Genomic DNA, 17,870 nt, shown 5'->3' with positions numbered 1-17,870 from the left:
GCAGATCACCAAGTCTCTCCTGCAGAGCTGCTGGAGGGGTTCGAATCGCCCACCTTTAGTTAGTGGCTGAGCGCTTAACCGCTGTGCCACCTAGCTCTTAGTAAAATAATAATAATAATAATAATAACTCACTGCTGTCAAGTTGGATCTGACTCATGATGACCCCTCCTTGGGTTCCTGAGGCAGTATCTCTATGGAAGTAGATTGTTCAGTCTTCCCTTTTGTACTATTGTCACTCACAACTCCTGTCTGCTCCATTGTATTTGCTCTTTGCCCACTCCCCTCTGAGCCCAGTGCTTCCAGGGCCTTCCCTGCACCAGAGGCCCTGGCGATAGCTGGGTTAACACTAGTGGCCCTGTGCGCAGGTCAAGGCAGTGGTGTGGACAGATGTACCAGCTCCTCTGAGACAGAGAGCCAGCAGTGGGAAGCAGCGTGAGGCCGGGTCTCACGAGTGGGCAGGAGGGCATGGGGCCTTGGGAGATCGGCAGGGAGGCTCTGACCCACCCTTCTCCTCTTCCTCATGGCTGGACATGTACATTTGGGAGGGGCACCCCCACTTCCCATGCCCTCTGTGGGGAAGCTGACCTTCTCATAGGTTGGCAATTACTTACTGCACGACTCTGTACACCAGGTGTCATGCTAGGTTCGGAGGAGACATTGCTGAGCAAGTGGGAGGGGCCTCTGCTTCCCCCACCTCCGTCCTGGGGCGCTCCCTTCCATCTGCCCTTGTCAGCCCTTTGCTGGAAGAGCTGGCCCGTGGCTTCCCCTCTGATGGCCTGGTGCTGGGAAGTTAACCTGTGCCTGCTCCCTGTTTGCCTGGGAGGGCCGCTAACCAGGCTCTTCTCTTTCCCATTTTCTCTGTGCTAAGGGGCTTCTTTGCTTTCTCTTTGGGTATAAAGGGGGTTCACTGGGTCTTCCTTTCCCTTCACAAGGGGTGACCCAATTTTTCCTTTTAGTTGGGGTGACCCGACTTTTGCTCAGGTCTGTGCTTGTTGTCAATGGTACCTGGCAGGGACCACTGGGGTGGCCGCTCAGTGCCTCAGTTTCCTCTTTTGTAGAATGGAGATCATAATACCCTCAACGTTAGTGTAGCCCCAAGAATTAAGTGAGACGATTGTGGAAAGTCCCTAATGCCTTGTTGTTGCTGGAGGTGCTGTGCAGTGATTTGGACTCACAGTGACCTCACGGTGTTGGGGGCTGACCTTTGCTTGCCCTTTCCCTGGGGGGTGGCTAACCTGTGGCTCTCCTTTCCCATGGGTGGGTGAGGAGCTGGGCTGTGCTCCTTTCCCATGGGGGGGCTAACCTGTGCTCCTTTCCCATGGGGGACACTAACCTGTGCTCTTCTTCTCGTCGCGCCTTATGCCTTTGAGCCTCTTGAGCATGCCCCGCAGATCGGTGACCCCGTGCTGGAAGGCGATGCGCTCGTACTCGGAGGGAGATGCCTGCCGCAGGATCTCCCACACATCCTCTTCAGCCGGCGCCTCCAGCTTGGCGTCCCTGGGTCCCACGGTGGGTGCACGCAGGGAGGCCTCAGGGCAGGCAGGACGGCAGCCCCTCCTCCCCACCCCGGGGGGCTCCCTAGGGCCCAGGAGCTGTAGCTGCCCTCTCCTCTCCCCCTCTCCCCTCCTCCTTCTCCTCTACCCCTCTCCCCTCCCCTCTGCTGTTAGGGTTCAGAACAGGGGACTGGGGCTGGGGAGGGGTTCCTGGCTGAAGTAGGGGTGATGGGGTGCTGGACTCCCTGGAGCACTCACCGTGGGGTCCGGAAGCTGCTACTCCAGGTGGGGCACAAAGGGCAGAGGACACATTAGGAGTCTGGGCCACTCCCCACAGAAACCTGGGACCCCACCCCGTGGGCTTCCCCCTCACTCTCTTCCCAGTGCTTATGCCCCTATGTTTATAGTGTGCCCGTGACATGCCGGGCACCAGGTGTGACCTCTGCAGGTGCCATCTTGTTATCCCTCCCGAGCTCTGCCAGGGTCTCTGGGCGGTACAAACAGTTAAGTGCTTGACTTCCAGCCAGAAGCCTGTTGGTTCAAACCCATCCAGAAGCACGTCGGGTGACAGGCCTGGGGACCTGCTTCTGAAAGGTTGCAGCCTGGAAAACCTATGCAGCAGCTCTGCTCTGCACCCGGGGGGTGGCTGTGAGTCAGGGACAGCCTGACTCGCCAGGGACAGCCGCCACAGGCTCTATCAGGCAACAATCAGGACAGAGGCCAGGACCCATCCAGCTCACGGAGTCCTAACCCTCAGACCCAGGCAGGGATGGGTGCACACACACAAAGGCTCAGCCCTGCACTCGTCACCCAGCTGCCCCAACACCCCCAGACCCTGTTTCTTACTCTCTGGACAGCAGCAACATCCGTGACAACCGAGGCGTCAGAGCAGAGGGAGGGAGAAGACAGAGAGAGAACACAAGTCTCAGGGCTGGGCGAGCAACTCCTGCAGCTTTGGGACCCGCTCCCAGCTTCTTTGGGGTCAGCCTATGCACAGGGCGACTGTGAGGGCACTGTGAGGGCAGTCCTTCACAGGACAGCAGAGCCTTTAATTCCTCCCAGCACTGGAACTGGCCCATTGCACACACAAGGAAAGGAGCTCAGAGAGGTGCAGTGACCTGCCTGGGGCCACACAGCTGGATAACAGTGGTGCTGGGATCGGAAGCCAGGCCTCATACCTGCTGGGGGCCATAACTCAGAGACTTGCCTCTTCTTCAGCAGGGAGCTGAAGTCCAGAGTCCCAGCATCCTCATGGCTGTCGCTACAAAGATACCTCAGTGAGGTCCCAGAGGAGGGGACACAGTGGAGCAGCCAGGGTGGAGTGAGAGGGAAGGGACCTGGCTGGACTGGAGCTCCCAGGCCCATTGGGAAGTCTGTGTATGGGGCAGGTGGGGGTGGGAAAGGGGTACCTGATCCGCCGACCACCTCCAGCCATGCTCCTGTGGAGGTTAGACTCAGTGTCTCCACATGCCCATCCCTGACCCCAAGATGCCTCACCCCTCACTCCCAGGTCCTGAGGTGAATCAGCCACTCACGTGCGTCGGAAAGCTGATCGTAGGTCCAGGTCTCCGGGCCCAACGGCCTCTAGGTGCAGAAACGGGGAGGAGACAGGGGAGGGGGCTTCAGAGGGGACACTGCCCTGGAATCTGAGTATCTGTCGACCTGCCTGTCTATGACCTATTGAGAGTGGGCATTTACCCATGGACACACACTCTCAGCCTTTCACAGGGTCACGGTGCCAGGGCAGTGGGGGCAGTTTGCAGTCCCCAATTCCCATATAGGAGGTTGGTCTCACATTTCCCATCCCCTCAGCTCAGCCTCCATCTGTTAATCAAACATTCAGGCAGTGCCAGGCCCTGAGCCAGCAGCCAGGGACACCAAGATGGCCAAGACAGAGTCCCACCTTAAGTGAGATCTGGACCAGCTGTGAGATGCCACCGACCCCACCCTGAAGCTTCCACAGGACTCTTTGCTGTGGAAAGCCAAGCCTGTTAGTGTTGGGCAAGGGGTTAGTGTCACTGGCTGGCCAGACCTACCAATACCAGTTGCCACTGAACTGATTTTGACTCATGGCAACCCCGAGCGTGTCAGGGTAGAACTGTGCTCCCTAGGGGTTTTCAATGGCTGTTTTTTGAAAGTAGATCACCAGGCGTTTCTTCCAAGACACCTCTGGACGGACTTGACCCTCTAACCTTTCCGTCAGCTGCTGAGCACGTTAACCATCTACCTGCTCAGGCACTCCTGGCCAGGGCTAGCCACACTCCTTACTGCTGGGAAATGGAAGCAGCCGTTGGGAGCCAGAACCGCTCACCATGGACAGTGAGGTTGAAGTTGCAGCTATCAAACTTGTCCTTGGTGGACACCTCACAGCGGTAGCCACCAGCAAAGGTGGCCTGGGCATCAGTGATGTGCAGCTCAAACAGGTAAACCTGTAAGGACAGGAAGCAGGTTATCAGGGAAGACTTGAGACCAGGAAACAAGAGCTCTCACCTCTGAAGGAGACTGAATGTGACAAAAGGCCTGGAAGGCATCTCACCCTTTCCTCTCATCCCTCAGGGCCTTGTAAACCAACACAGAGCTTTGGTGAAAATTAAGAAAAGGGGCTCTTTCTCAAGTCTCATGACTGCCACCTGCTGGAACACGGTCATGATACAAACAAATCTGTGCCGTCTAGGGACGAATGGCATTTGCTTCAGATGAGGGGTGTTTGTGCAGTGTACAGGCCGCACAACTGACCATGTCAGTCCTGCCCTGCCAGAGACCCCCTTATCTCCAGGACAGTGTGGAACAATGAGAGGAGCAAAGGCTGGGAGTCAGAGGCAGAGGTTCGAGGCCTGGTTCTCAGGGGCCTGGGGCAGGTCACTTAACCTGGTTTCTTACTCTTTGCTGTTATCAGTTGTTCACTGTTACACAGTTAATACCAGCTCATGGTGACCCCATGTTTGCAGAGTGGAACTGCCCCACAGGGTTTTCAAGGCTGTGAACTTTCAGAAAAAGATTGTCAGGCTGTCTTGCAAGGACCCTCTGGGTGGGTTCAAACCATAACCTCTTGGTTAGTAGTCAAGTGGTTAACTGTTTGCACCACCAGGGGCTGTATGATGAGGAATTGTTCTGGTTGGTCCCTGAAGACCCCTTGAGCTCTGATACCCATTCATCCATGGATCTTACACCCTCACTCCTGGGGTCCCTTCCCCAATTCTTCACCATGTCCCACAGCAGCCTATCTGAACTCTTGGGACCCCGAACCTCCTATGTCCCCCTGGGATTATCATGGCCTCCAAGCCCCCCATGATGGCTCCTGGACACCCTGGCCTCCCTGTGCCTCCCAGGAGCCCCATCACCTGTCCTTGGCCCTCTTATGCCTTTCATGCTTCCCGGGGGCTCTCATGTGCCCTCTCCATGCGTCCCTCACCCCCTCTCCCCCCCTGTCTCCCCCCAGCCCCCCATTCCCCCAGGCCCTCACCTTGCTGGCTCGGTCATAGCTGTCATGCAGCTGCAGGTGTTGGCCCACCTTGCTGCTCAGATCCACCCACTTGCCCTTGAACCACTTGACGATGGGTGGTTTCAGGAGGCTGGCCCCGGTGACGCGGGCGGAGAAGGTGATGCTGCCGCCTACAGAGGAGGGGCGATGGCTGGGCCTGGGGGACCCCCGCTGCCTCCCGCACTGCCCACTCCTCGCACTGCCCACTCCTCGGTACAGCAGCCACACTCACCCGTGGTCACTTCACCATCCTGCGGCCGCTCCACAAAGAGACCAATAGGGTCGTCGGGAGCTCCAACGGACGCAGAGCTGGACCCTGTGAGCAGAGCCCTCTGAAAGCTGCCCTGGAACATCCCCTCCCCACTGGCCCTGTTCCTTCCTGCCTAGTCCCCTCACCTTTGGGACTTGGGGAGCTTCCTTCCAGCTCAGGTGCTGGGGCCAAGGCTCCGGGGGCTCCAGGGGCCTCAGTGGGAGGGAGGGCAGGGGCTGGCGTCTGCTCCACCTTCTCTGAAGGGAGGAAGGATGTGAGGAGGGACCCGTCCTCCTGTCCTTGGGTCCGCCTCAAACTGCAGTCCATCAAACACTGCGGCATGTCCAGAGCTTCATCCTCTGGACCTCACCCCCTCACCACGGCCCCTCTGTCCCCACATTTTACCATCTCCCCTGAGGCTCAGACCCACCACCCACTGCCTGCCAAGCACCTCATTGGATGAAGAGGCCCAAACTCATTTCCTCCTTTTTCCACCATACTGGGTCCTCCTCATTCCCTCTAAGGAGCTCTGATTGCACAAAGGCTAAGTGCTTGGCTGTTAACCAAAAGGTGGGCGGTTCGAATCCACCCAGCAGCTCTGTGGGAAGAAGACCTGGCAGTGTACTTCCATCAAGATGCCAGCCTAGGAAACTCTATGGGGCAGCTCTGTTCTGTTCTATGGAGTCATTATGAGCGAAATCAACTTGGTGGCACCTAACAACAACAACAACACAACCACCTCCCCCTGCCATGATGAGTCAGGAAGCCTGCATCACACCTCTCCTCACCCTCACAGATTCCATCCTCACGTATCTGTGGATCCGTGTTGCGTCCCTCCCCCCCTCCCCCGGGATGGGCTGGGGTTTCTTCCACACCCACACCTCCCGGGTGGTCCATCCTCTGCCAGGACATACAGCCCCCCCAGTTGTCATCAGTGTGGGGATCAATCTCCCCATTGGTTGTCCCAGGGGATGGGATGCCTTGTTTATCTCTGTATTTCTGCTACCCTCACAATGGCTGGAGCAGCCTGGGGTAGGCACATGGGGTCTTGTTGTAGAAAAGGGGATAGGGCCTTCCTGGCAGAGGGCAAGGCCAAAGCAAAGGCAAGGATGCGGGTAAGTGCCTTGTTCTCGCAGGCAGATGGAGAGGGGGCTGGGCTGCCTTTCAGGGATCTTACCCTTTTCTATAACCTTGAGGTCAAACTTGACCTTGGAGGAGCCAGCGATGACTGCGTAGGAGCCCTGATCCGTGGAGCCTGTGTCCCGCACTGTCAGCGTGTATCTTGTGCCCTCTGCCTCCAGGCCATACTTGTCACTGGCGCTGATGTCACTGCCTCCCCGCTGCCAGCGCACCTTCACTCCTGCCCGCTCTGTCTCCGCCTCAAACACGGCATTGCTGCCTGCAGCCACCTCCACTGACCGGGGCTTCTTGCTGAAGGCTGAGACTGAAGAGCCAGACCAAGGTTGCAGCCCACCTCCCCAGTGGCTCATCCATGCACCCCATCCTCTTGTCGACATTGTGATAAGCACTTCACATGCATCGCCTCACTGAATGCTCCAGCAGCTCTGCCAGGTAGGTGCAGTTATGTCCATTCCTCAGATGCAGACACTGAAGCTCAGAGAGGCTAAGTGACTTGCCCAAGGTCACACAGCCAGAAGGTGGAAGAGGTCCTAGGCTGTGGTCCTAGGCTCCACAAGAGACTGTGTTGCACGTGTCCCGGAGATATCCTGCCTTCTCTGCTTGAGGACCTGCATGATGAGCCCTGGCCAACTGATCTGGGGCCTTTGGCAGGGATGGGTAGCCTGCCTGCTGGAAATATGGCTAAATTTGTCCTCCCAGGGCCTCAGGCTGAGAATCAGCAATTGAGATAAAGCTGGCCCGAGGGGGGAGGGGCAGGATTCCTGCCCTGGGCGACCTTGATAAGGGCACAGGCCAGGACCAGGACCCTGGGCTGTGACTTTCTCTGCCCTTGGCCTGGGCTCTGGGGACTATTGAGCATCCTCTCCCAGAGCAGAGGGGCTGCTAGTACTCTCAGCATGGGAGCCACGTCTGGTGTGAGGGGCCATGGGGTACAGATTACAAAGCAGGGAATCTCAGAGCTGAAAGGAACGTTAGGGGCACTGGGTCCAACCCCACCTTTTCAGACGGAGAAACTGAGGCCCAGAGAGGGTGGAGGCCTGGCAAAGGGCATTTGGCGAGCCTGGCTCAAGTCTAGATAAACCTGGGCTCTGCCTGCACGGGCTTTTTCCCCAAAGGCAAGCCCATGCGCATTCATGTTGCAGAAAGAGGAGAGCAGGGACAGAAAGGGTCCCTCCAGGCCCTGGGGGTTTCCTGCCTCGACTCTCTGCTCGCTCTGTGTCCTCTACCCTGGGTCCACCCTCATCAGAGGGATGAGGAAGGAGAATCAAGAAAGGACCCAGGAGGACCCTCCCCCTTCCCTCTGTCCTGGGGCTCAGAGGCCATGTTTTCACCAACCCCTCAGGAACTAGCACCTATTGCTACTCCCTAAGTGTGCCCCCCAACACACATACATACACACAAAAGTCCTCCCGATCCCCACACTCAGGCCTGACTCAAAACCTGAAGCTACCTGGCTTCTTCCCGGGCTCCGGCATCTTGAGAGAGGCCACACCAAGCACCAAGCAGGCACAGTCTGAGGAACTGAGTGGGGACTAGCCCCCTGCACTATATAAGGGCCCCACCCCCTCACCAGGCTTTCCTTATCTGCCTCCTACCCAGCCACCTGCTAAATATAGACAAATTCCAGGGAACTGAGGTCTCTCTGTGGGAAGAAGGTGAGGGCCACATTGTTCCTGGCTGGCTTCTGTCCTTTCCCCTGGCCCAGTACAAATATGATGTCTTCTGCTCCCCAGTCCTCATCAAACCTCAAGGTTACCCCAAGCCCTGTCTGTCTGTATGTCCAACAGGAAAATTGTGTAGTGGAAGAGTGCAAGGCTTTATCCCTGAGGACAGTGGATCAAAGGCATCCTTTGCTGGGTATCTTCCTGGGCAGGGAGGGGCCAAATGGGGACATGAGGGGCCACATGGAGACATGAAGGGCCTTATAGGATAGTGAGGGATCATGTGGGACCATGAGGGGTAATAAGGGGCCGTGCAGAGTTGGGGGGCAGGCAGTGGGAGCAGTCTGGGGCCATGTGGTGAGGCCGTGCAAAGCCGTGGTCATCCACACAGAGCCGGGGTGGGCTGCCCCTGAGTCCTGGCTCTGCCATTCCCTGAACTTTGCAGCACCTCAGTTTTCTCATCTGTCAGGCGGGGCTGGTGATAACAGCCCCTGCTGCGTAGGATTGGTACATGTGTTTACAAAGGGAGTTTACAAATAAAAATGCTTAGAGCCTGCCTGATTATTTCCTGCTACTATTGGCCGGTATTTTCACAGTTCACCTGGCTTGGGCTGGCCTCAGGCTGTGGAATCCTGGGTTGACTTATTCCAGGGCAAAGTGGGAAGGGGGAGACATCGGGGCTGGTGTCATCCAAGGGGAAGAGTTGAGTGAGCCTACAGTGAGGGCATGAGGGTGAATCTCTAAATCTACCTCAAAGTGGAAGACAGAGGAGAATGGGTTCTTGCAAAAGTCCCGAGGATTAATGCCAGAGGTCTTGAATCCCCTGGTACCCTCCCATCATTCTTCTGTGACTTTTTGCCCCAAAATGGACCTCCTTCATTTTGTCACTTCGAGGGCATCAATCGCTACACAGAAAGAAGCAAGTTCCACATGACGCCCTCCCAGCCAGACCCAGTATGAGGCAGCATCCTCGGTCCTGCATTGTGAGGCAGGAGGGAGCCTTTACATAGCGCTTTTCAGAAGCCTGATGGCCCAGCCCCTGCAACACTGAAATCCATCCTTTTCTTCCATTGTCACTACTTGTAAGCCCCACGTGCTTCCAGGCCTTCTTGGAAAGAGGACACTGGGCATGATTTCACTCTGGGATCTGGGGGAGGGAGCACCCATGGTTGTGCTGCTGTTCCTCCAGGGCAAGGGGTGGGGGAGGGGTCTCCAAAAGCCCAGGGTGAGTTACCTCACTCCCTGGCTGCTGGCCTCTACTTCTTGCTACTGTCAGAAGCCAGATGCTTACAGGCTTCTCTGCTCATCTTTAGCTGTTTCTCCATGTTGTGGGCTGAGAAGCTGAAAGCAAATGTATGAGCATACATGTGAGGATATGCATGAGCAAACATGCAAACATACTGAGAGCATACATGTGGGCAAGCATGTAAATTTGGGTGTAAGCACATGGGTGAGCAACTATGTGAGCATACATGAGAGCAAACATGTGAGCACATGTGAGGAAACATGCACACAAACATGAGAGCATGTCGGAGCATACCTGGGAGTATAAGAAACAGCAAACATGTGAGCATACTGACAGCAGGCATGGGACCATATGTGGAAGCATGCATGGGAGTATATGTGAGCCAACATGTGAGCATGTCTTTGTGTGACTGTGCGTGTGAACATACGTGTGAGCAAACATGGGCATACGTGCGAACAAACATGAGCATGTGTTGTTGTTGTTACGTGCTGTGGAGTCAGACCTGACTCACAATGACCCCTCCTTGGGTTTCCGAGGCGGTATCACTACGGAAATAGATTGCCCAACCTTCCTTTCGAGGAGTGACTGATGGGCATATGTGGCAGCAAATATGACTGCATACATGTGAGCATACATGAGTATACATGGAAGCAAACGTGAGAATGTCTGAGCATGTGTGATCGTGCGTATGAACATGCCTGTGAGCAAACATGTGGCCAGACATGTGAACAAACATGAAGGCAAACATGACCATATACATGTGAGTATGTGTAACAGCAAACATGAGAGCAAACAGCATATATGTGGACAAACGTGAGTGTGTCTGAACATACATGTGATTGTGTATGTGGACATGCATGTGAGCATACATGTGAGTAAACCTGTCAGCAAATGTGTCAACATACATGGGAGGCTGGTAATGCAAGCACGTGATACCATGAGGCTACACACATGCCTGTGTGTACCGTCTTCCTGGGCACTGATTTTGAAAGAACACTTTGTGATGGACTGGAGGCCTTGGGTGCTGGATTCCAGAGCTAAGAGTGTTCTGCTCTGGATAAGGGAAGGCTGATAGGTGAAGTTTTCTCTCTCAAAGGGTAGCCCAGTGACCAGGCAGCAGCCACTCTGAGCTGGGATCCAGCCCAGCCACTCACCAGCTGTGTGACCTTGGACAAATGATTTGGCCTCTATGAGCCTTGCTTTCCCATTCCATACAATGGGGTGACATCAGATTCCACCTCTCAAGGTTGGCATATAATAAATGATCTGAAAATTCAAAGTTGTTGCTATTATTATTGTCCTTGGGCTTGTGACGTAAAGATTATGCGCTCAAGCCCCACTGAGGTATAACAAAAATTATCAAGTGCAGAGAGCTTTTCAATATAATTTATTCCCCTAAGAAAAACTGAGGACATGTTCTTTCCACCATACTCTACCTCTGGGTCAGGCTCCGTGTGTCATTTATCCTCAGGTCCCCAGGGCCCAGCACCAGGTATACCAAACCAAACACACTGCCATTGAGTCAGATCCGACTCATAGCCACCCTTCCTTGGGTTTCTGAGGTGGTATCTCTACAGAAGCAGATTGCCCAACCAACCTTCCTTGAGGAGTGGCTGGTGGGTTTGAACTGCCAGCCTTCTGGTTAGCAGTCAAGTGCCTTAGGCACTACGCCACCAGAGCTCCTAGCACCAGGAATGGGCCTCAGTAAATCCCCAAAGCACAAATGAGAGAAAGAGAGAGGCCCACCCAGGACCCAGATGAGGTGCACATGGGGGCAAGGTTAAATTTTTTTTTATAAAAAGACTATCTGTGCTGCGAAAGGGTTCACTGAGAATAACTTTAATTACTCAGTTCCTGGAGGGGGCAGATAGATGAGAAGTGGAGGAAGGGGGAGATGCTTAGAAAAGAGGGTTCAATTTACACAAATATGATGACTCCAAACTCCCAAGGAAGGACGGCTGATTGTAGAAGCAAGGCTGACCCTTCCACCGGGTCAAGCACCCTGGTGGCGTTCTGGAGTCCTGGTGGGAGGCAAAGCGGGGGGCTGGGGAGGGGGCTAGAAGGAGGGGCGTGGGCGGGCGAGGCAAAGCCTGGTCCACCACAGTCCAGCCTCTGGCCCATGGGAGCTTCCCTCCCTGTGTCCGGGCCGGCGAGGGGTTAATGCTATGGCCGGCGGGGAGCCCTGCCGGGGCCTGGGGCCTTCTGCGCCCCCGGGCTCAGTGGGGCGGGTGGCGCCGCTCGGCCAGGCCCCCGCGGCCCAGCACCTCCCCGCTGAACTGGTAGGTGAGCTTCTTCTTGACCTTCTTGACCTCGCCTGTTTTGCCGTAGTTGCGCAGAGCGCGCGCCATCTTCTGATAGGTCATCTTCTTGCGGTTGCCCTTCTGAATGCCCCAGCGGTGCGCCAGCGCCTCCTTGTGCTTGGACGAGAACTGGAAGGTGCCTTTGTCCTTGTCCACCCACCAGATGCTGTCCTTCATGTCGCCGCTGCGGAGCAGGTCCAGCAGGAACTGGTACAGGCGGATCTTTTTCTTGCTGCCTGCGAGGGTGGGGGTAGGGCAGGTGGTGGGGTCAGGCCCAGACACAGAGACCCACCCCACTGGTCTTTGATGTGAGACCTCCTGTGGGTGGGGGCTGCCACCCACCACAACCTGCAGTGGGGGCTGGGCACCGGGGACGAACTGAGGGTAGCTAGCAGGGTCTCGAGGAAATGGTTCCCCACATTGGGGGCACACACATACACACCCCTACCCAGTCATGCATGTACACACAGCACAGAGAAATGTACACAAATACACACACAGCACAGAGATGTGCACACACCCCCACATACACTCACGCAGCAAGAGATGCACATAGAATACAGATAGACACGCATACACTAACATACAGCCACACAGCACAGATGTAGACACCCACCCACATGCACTCACACAAGATGTACACAGAGTCCAGAGACATGCACACACACACCCACACACACAGATGCACGCACACGCAGAGCTGGGTGGCAGGGTCAGTCAGCCTGGGCTGGGGTGGGGCACAGATATGGCCCGAGTCAGGGTGGGTCAGGGCTGGGGCTGGGCCCTTACCAGTCTCCCCGTGCAGGAGGCCCGGCCCTGGCTCCAAGCCATCGGCCTCCCCATCAGACACCTCCAGCGGGGGGCTCTGCCGCTCACCCTCCTCCTCATCCGAGCTGGGCTGAGCCGGGGACAGGGAGGGGTATGGGAGGCACATCCGAGGCAGGTAGGAGACCTAGGCAGGTGAGGAGAAGGGAGTTAAGTTAGTAGGAGCTACTGGGTGAGAAAGGAGCCCCCATGCTGAGGGCTGCAAGGACAGTAGGAGGCAGAAAGTTTGGGAGAAGGTGGAGAAAGTCGGGGTCGGCACATGCAGATGCAGCTGCTGCGCCCTGCACAGGGGTCCTGAGAGGTGGGGGTGCAGGTTGGTCAGCCTCCTGGATTAGGGCTGCGTGGTCCAAGAAAGGGGAATGTTGATCTCACACATGCAAGGTGCTGTGTGGTCTAGCAGCAGCCTTGGGGCCAGACGCGGGTGTGCTGAGGGGCCAGTCAGTGAGGCATGAGAGTGAATGGGGTTTAATAAGTGGGGTGATGAGTCCCTGAAGGGGCAGTGGAGGTCAGTGAGGGGTCGTGGAGGTCAACGGAGGTCACTGATTGGTAGTTGGATCACTACAGGGGTCAGTGGGGAGAGAGAGGGGCCAGTGGAGGTCACTGTTGAGACTTGGGGTGCAGTCAGTGGGCATTGAGAGCGCGCACAAGGCCACTGGGTCTGGAGGACCAGCGTGTGGTGTCAGGATTATCTGGGGTCTGTCCGTCGGTGGCAGGGGTGGAGAGGAGATAAGGGTGGGGGTCACGAGGTCAGTCAGAGGGTCAGGAGGCAGCCGTTGGGGCTCCGGCCCGCCGTTGGCGCTGTGGGGCAGGAAGCCGAGTTGAGTAAGAGCCTGTGTCAGCTTCCTGTGAAGCTCCAGGCCTCACCACAGGCCGGGCGGCTCCTGCGGGACGGGCCCACGCACCTGGTGGCCGAGGCTGGCGTGGGGTGGTGCCATGGGGGTGTCGAGGACATGCATCTGTTCCAGCTCCATGTGGCGGTAGAGCTGCTGCAGCTGGGGGGGCTGCACGCTCTGCAGCTCCGTGAAGTGGTTCTCAGTGAAGCTCTCGAAATCGCTGTGCACGTGGTGGGGGTGGAAGTCCCAATAATGGTCTGCGGGGGACAGGGAGGCATGCAGGGTGAGCCCAGGCAGGCTGGGGAGGAGGAGGTTACAAGGTTACAATGACATAAAATAGTAACCTCTGGCCTTTGTGCTGCTCTTACCATGTGCTGAGCGGTGTTCAATGTGTATATTAATTATCTTGATTAATGCATGTCACTCACTTTATTATTTTGTTGTTGGTTGCCTTTGAGTCAATTTCAACTCATGGTGACCCCACAGAGGAGCTATAGGGTTTTCAAGGCTGTGACCTTTTGGAAGCAGATTACCAGGCCTGTGTTCCGAGGCACCCCTGGCTAGGTTCAAGTCAACAACCTTTTGGCTACTAGTTGAGCACTTAACTATTTTCCAAGGACTTTTTCGTTTACTGTCTCCATTTTTATAGGTGAGAACACTGAGGCTTGGAGAGGCTACATCACATGGCCAAATCACAGGCCTCATCAGTGGCAGAGCTGGACCCGGGTCTGACAGCAGCCACTCAGTCCTACTTCCCATTTGGCCACAAGGATACAGGCTTTTGAGCCAAAGAGTCTGAATCCTGGCCCTGCCATTTACTTGCTGTGTGACCTCAAGCACAAGTGTGGGTGTCTCTGGGTTCAGTTGCCTCACCTGTAAAATGGGGATAGTAATTATTGTGAGGATACAAATGAGTTCATGTTTTAGAGACTCCTAGCACAGCACCATGGAGTCTGGTGGCGCAGTGGTTAAGTGCTTGGCTGCTAATCACAGGTTGATAGCTTGCCCCCGCCCAGTGGCTCGGTGGGAAAAACACGTGGTGACCTGCTTCTGCAAAGATTATGGCCAGGACAACCCTATGGGGCAGTTTTGCTCTGTCACTTGGTGTCACTGTGAGTCGATATTCTACAAGGACCCCTGACGACAACAACAGTACAGGACCTGCCCAAGGAGACCCTCGAGGAAAGCCGGTTCCTCTCCCCTCCCTGAACCCTTCCACTGGTTCCTGAGCTGACTGGCTACCAGCTGTCACACGCACAGCCTTGTCACATGCCAAGATGTGGCTGCAGAATCACAGGGCAAAACTCATCCAGGCTCACAGTGCTGCCCCTGCAAAGCCGTGGCCTCGGGCAGCCACACCTGGGTTCCAGTGAGGGAGCCAAGGCTTTCCTGGAAACTCCCCGTGGGTGTGCCTCAGAGTCTGCGGTGCTGGCTCGAGTTTGTGGGACCGCCAAATGCCAGTGGCAATCTAGGGCACATCCCCATCTGGTTTCTCTGGGTGCCTTTTCCAGGAACAAAAACTGCCACACGTCTGAGGACTTACTTGGGACAATTTGGGGTCCAAAAGAAAGTGTGATGATCAAGTGACAAGGGGGATTTTCTCAACGTGGCCCAGAAAAGGAGCATGTGGACATGGTAGGCCACGGTAGCCTTTGCATAGCCCTCGAACCACACCAGCCCAAGGTGAGTGTGTGCACGGTGTCCATGGGTGTGTATGGTATGTTTGTGGTATATTCATGAGGGTTTGATGTCAGTGTGTATGTGGCATGCTTGTGGTGTGTGTTTGAGTTGTCTGTTGGGTATATGTGAGATGTGTATGTGTGTGCGTGTGGTCTGTTTGTGGGTGTGTGGGATGTGTGAAGGTGTGTATATGTGAGTATGTATGTGGCGTGTATACAGGTGTGTATGAGTTTAAGTATGTGTGTGAGAGTATGTGGGGGGTATGAGTGAGGATGTGCATGTCTTCCTTTCTGTCTCCTTCCCTCTCTCTCTGTTCCTCACAAACCCATACTCATTCAACACTTCTAAGAAATTAATAGTGTTTTTCCCTCTGGACTGGATATCAAAGGACTTGGATTCTAATCCTGGCTCTGTGGTGGATTTGTTGTGTGACCCTGGATGAGACATTTCATCTCCCTGAGCCTCTGATTCCTCCTCTAAAACTCAGGGACCCAACTGGGTTTTTACTGATGTCTCATCTTTACATGAAATCATTTGCCCCTGTGACCCAGGCAGCCCAGACTCCCAGCTCTGAGGCACCTGACATAGAAGAAAGGACATCATTTGGGAGTCAGCCAGCTGGACCCAGCCCTGGCTCTGCCATTTACCACTGCAGTTTGTTCCACTTGTCAAGGCCTCAGTTTCCTTGTCTGTAAGATGGGCCTGATCATGACGCCCATCTCATGGGCTTGTTGGGAGGGTTGAATGGCCAATGCATGCTACTACGTGCTTAGAAGAGGAACTGGCACAGAGTAACCTCAGTAAATGTTAACTGTTATCACCCTCATCAGTGTTACCACTTTTGTTATTTTATTCTAAAAAGTCTGGCTTAGCACATGAGCATGTAACAGACATTTAATATTTGTTTATTTCTCCCCTCCTCCCTCCTTCCCTGCCAACTTAGTGGCACAGTGGAGGAGTTTCAGGGCCCCTGCCTGTTCCCTTCTGCCAAGGGTTGGAGCTGGGGCCCCAGTCGTGCACCATGAGGACAGGGACTGGTTGAGTTCAACTCTGTATTCCCAGTGGAGTCCCTAGGTGGCACAGTTAAGCGGTTGACTACTAACTAAAAGATTGGCTGTTCGAGCCCACCCAAGGTGCCTTGGAAGGCCGGCCTGGCGATGTGCTTCCCAAAGGCCTTGAAAACCCTACGGGCACAGTTCTACTTTGTGTGCGTGGGGTCAGCATGAGTCAGAATCGACTCAATGGCAACTGGTTTGGTTTGGTTTGTTTTTTTGGGATTCCCAGTGTCTAGACCCAGTGCTCAACAAACACGTCCTGAATGAATGAATGAGTCCTAGCCTCCTAAGGGATCTCTCTGACTCTTACCTAAATCTGAAGGGAAATGAAACAGAACTCAATTCGTGCGTTCATCTTGTGGTAACACTTGCAGTGGGAGAGGCTGCCCGCTCCTTTAAAGTGGGCCATATTCTGGGATTTGGTGAGTGGATCCAGGTTCCTCTTTAGCTATGGACCCTCCCTCTGGCCCTACCCCAGCCTTTCCCATTTTTGCCTTTCTCTTTCCAGGCTGAGGGAGCACTGGTGGTGCTGTGGGTAAGCATTGGGCTGCTAACCAAAAGTTGACAGTTCAAACCCACCAGCTGCTCCACAGGAGAAAGATGAGGCAGTCTGTTCCTGTAAAGATCAACAGCCTTGGAAACCCTATGGGGCAGTTCTACTCTGTCCTGTAGGGTCACTGTGAGTTGGAATTGACTTGATAGCAGTGCATTTGGTTTAGTTGGTTTCCCAGGCTTAAGTGCCCAGATCTTTGTAGAATGCCTTATCAGTCCTGCTCACTAATCCCCTACCCCAGACCCCAGCTCTAGGGTTAGGAGGGGGGACCCTGAATATATGGCAGCTCTCCAGGTGTAGGGTGAGGGGTCCCCAACTATCCTCCTTCCCTCCCCATTCCCTGCCTCTGTCTTCACTTCTGGCCCATAAGCTCACTCTGGTGGTCCCAGCTGAGGCCAGCATTTCTCCAAGTGAGTCCAAGGATATCCTCACCAGAGTCACTTAGGGGTTGGACAGGCCTGCCAATTTGAGATTCCAAAGTAGACCAACTGAATCAGACGCTCCAAGGGTGGAGCTGGGAATCTGCATTTTAACAGGCCCCTAAGGAGATTCATTTGCTTGGTGACACCTGGAAGCCTGCCCTGGAGTCCCCTGAAGGCTGCAACAGAGACTCCCAAGCTACGATTATAAGTTTCAAAAGGCCCAACGGAAACCTTGCCTTTACCCTTGATTTGGGTGCTCAGGCAATTACATAATAAACGCTGCCTGTTTGCTAGCAGAAACATTCCAAATATGGGTCCATCTGGGGAAACAGTGTACCAAGCCCTTCATGGTGCAAAGGCCAGCCTTCCTGGGCTCTTCACACCTTACTTCTGGTGATTCTTCATGAGAGCTTTCCCTTCTGCTGGACCATCCAAGCCATCCTGCTATTTATGTCCCCTTAGCATGACTCTCCGTTCCTCAAAAGAATATAATATCATTCGCATATCTGGAGACAGCATTGAGCTCTGCTTTCTGTAGCCTGTTAGGCACCCAACGCACAGTTGACTGCAATGAATATTTCATGAAATGACCAATGAAAGTTTAATCTTTAGTGTGTGTTTTGTGTCCCAGCAACTGTGCTCAGTATTCAGTCCACATTATCTCAGTTAATCCTCACCCCAGCTCTGAGGAGGTGGCCACTGTATCATGACCTTTCTTTTGCACATGAAGAAACTAAGACTCAAAAGATGTTGAGTCTGTAATCCACGGGCGGTCACTGGTAGAGTCAACATCCAACCCCTGCCTCTGTGATCCAGGAACTGAACCCTTACCACTACCGTATCATCTCTGAGGAAGGAGACTATTAATGAAAGCTTTAACTCTTTCCTAACTTGTGGTGCATATAAGTACCCTTTACATTTTCCACCTGTG

General features: G+C 54.7%; 2 protein-coding genes across 2 annotated transcripts in view; both read right to left on the bottom strand.

Moving 5' to 3' along the window:
- MYBPC3 (myosin binding protein C3) overlaps positions 1–7,857 on the bottom strand; it is a 35,068-nt gene extending 27,211 nt beyond the window's left edge. Inside the window, exons 1-11 of the mRNA XM_007957547.2 lie at positions 7,815–7,857; positions 6,402–6,668; positions 5,371–5,481; positions 5,207–5,290; positions 4,957–5,105; positions 3,805–3,922; positions 3,029–3,077; positions 2,903–2,932; positions 2,689–2,754; positions 1,752–1,769; positions 1,334–1,497 (exon numbers count right to left, since the gene is read on the bottom strand). Coding sequence (XP_007955738.1) covers positions 1,334–1,497; positions 1,752–1,769; positions 2,689–2,754; positions 2,903–2,932; positions 3,029–3,077; positions 3,805–3,922; positions 4,957–5,105; positions 5,207–5,290; positions 5,371–5,481; positions 6,402–6,668; positions 7,815–7,839 — 1,081 coding nt within the window. The 5' untranslated portion in view covers positions 7,840–7,857. The remainder of the gene's footprint in view (positions 1–1,333; positions 1,498–1,751; positions 1,770–2,688; positions 2,755–2,902; positions 2,933–3,028; positions 3,078–3,804; positions 3,923–4,956; positions 5,106–5,206; positions 5,291–5,370; positions 5,482–6,401; positions 6,669–7,814) is intronic.
- A 3,630-nt stretch (positions 7,858–11,487) lies between these two features.
- The window catches only part of SPI1 (Spi-1 proto-oncogene), a 14,804-nt gene continuing 8,421 nt past the window's right edge, over positions 11,488–17,870 (bottom strand). The window contains exons 3-5 of the mRNA XM_007957522.2: positions 13,299–13,486; positions 12,361–12,523; positions 11,488–11,807 (exon numbers count right to left, since the gene is read on the bottom strand). Coding sequence (XP_007955713.1) covers positions 11,488–11,807; positions 12,361–12,523; positions 13,299–13,486 — 671 coding nt within the window. The remainder of the gene's footprint in view (positions 11,808–12,360; positions 12,524–13,298; positions 13,487–17,870) is intronic.

The sequence above is a fragment of the Orycteropus afer genome, unplaced genomic scaffold (genome assembly GCF_000298275.1).
Source record: "Orycteropus afer afer isolate SDZICR_OR568_19922 unplaced genomic scaffold, OryAfe1.0 scaffold00756, whole genome shotgun sequence".
Taxonomy (NCBI): Eukaryota; Metazoa; Chordata; class Mammalia; order Tubulidentata; family Orycteropodidae; genus Orycteropus; species Orycteropus afer.
The sequence above is the reverse complement of the archived record's forward strand: the minus strand, read 5'-3'. Positions and strand labels throughout refer to the sequence as shown.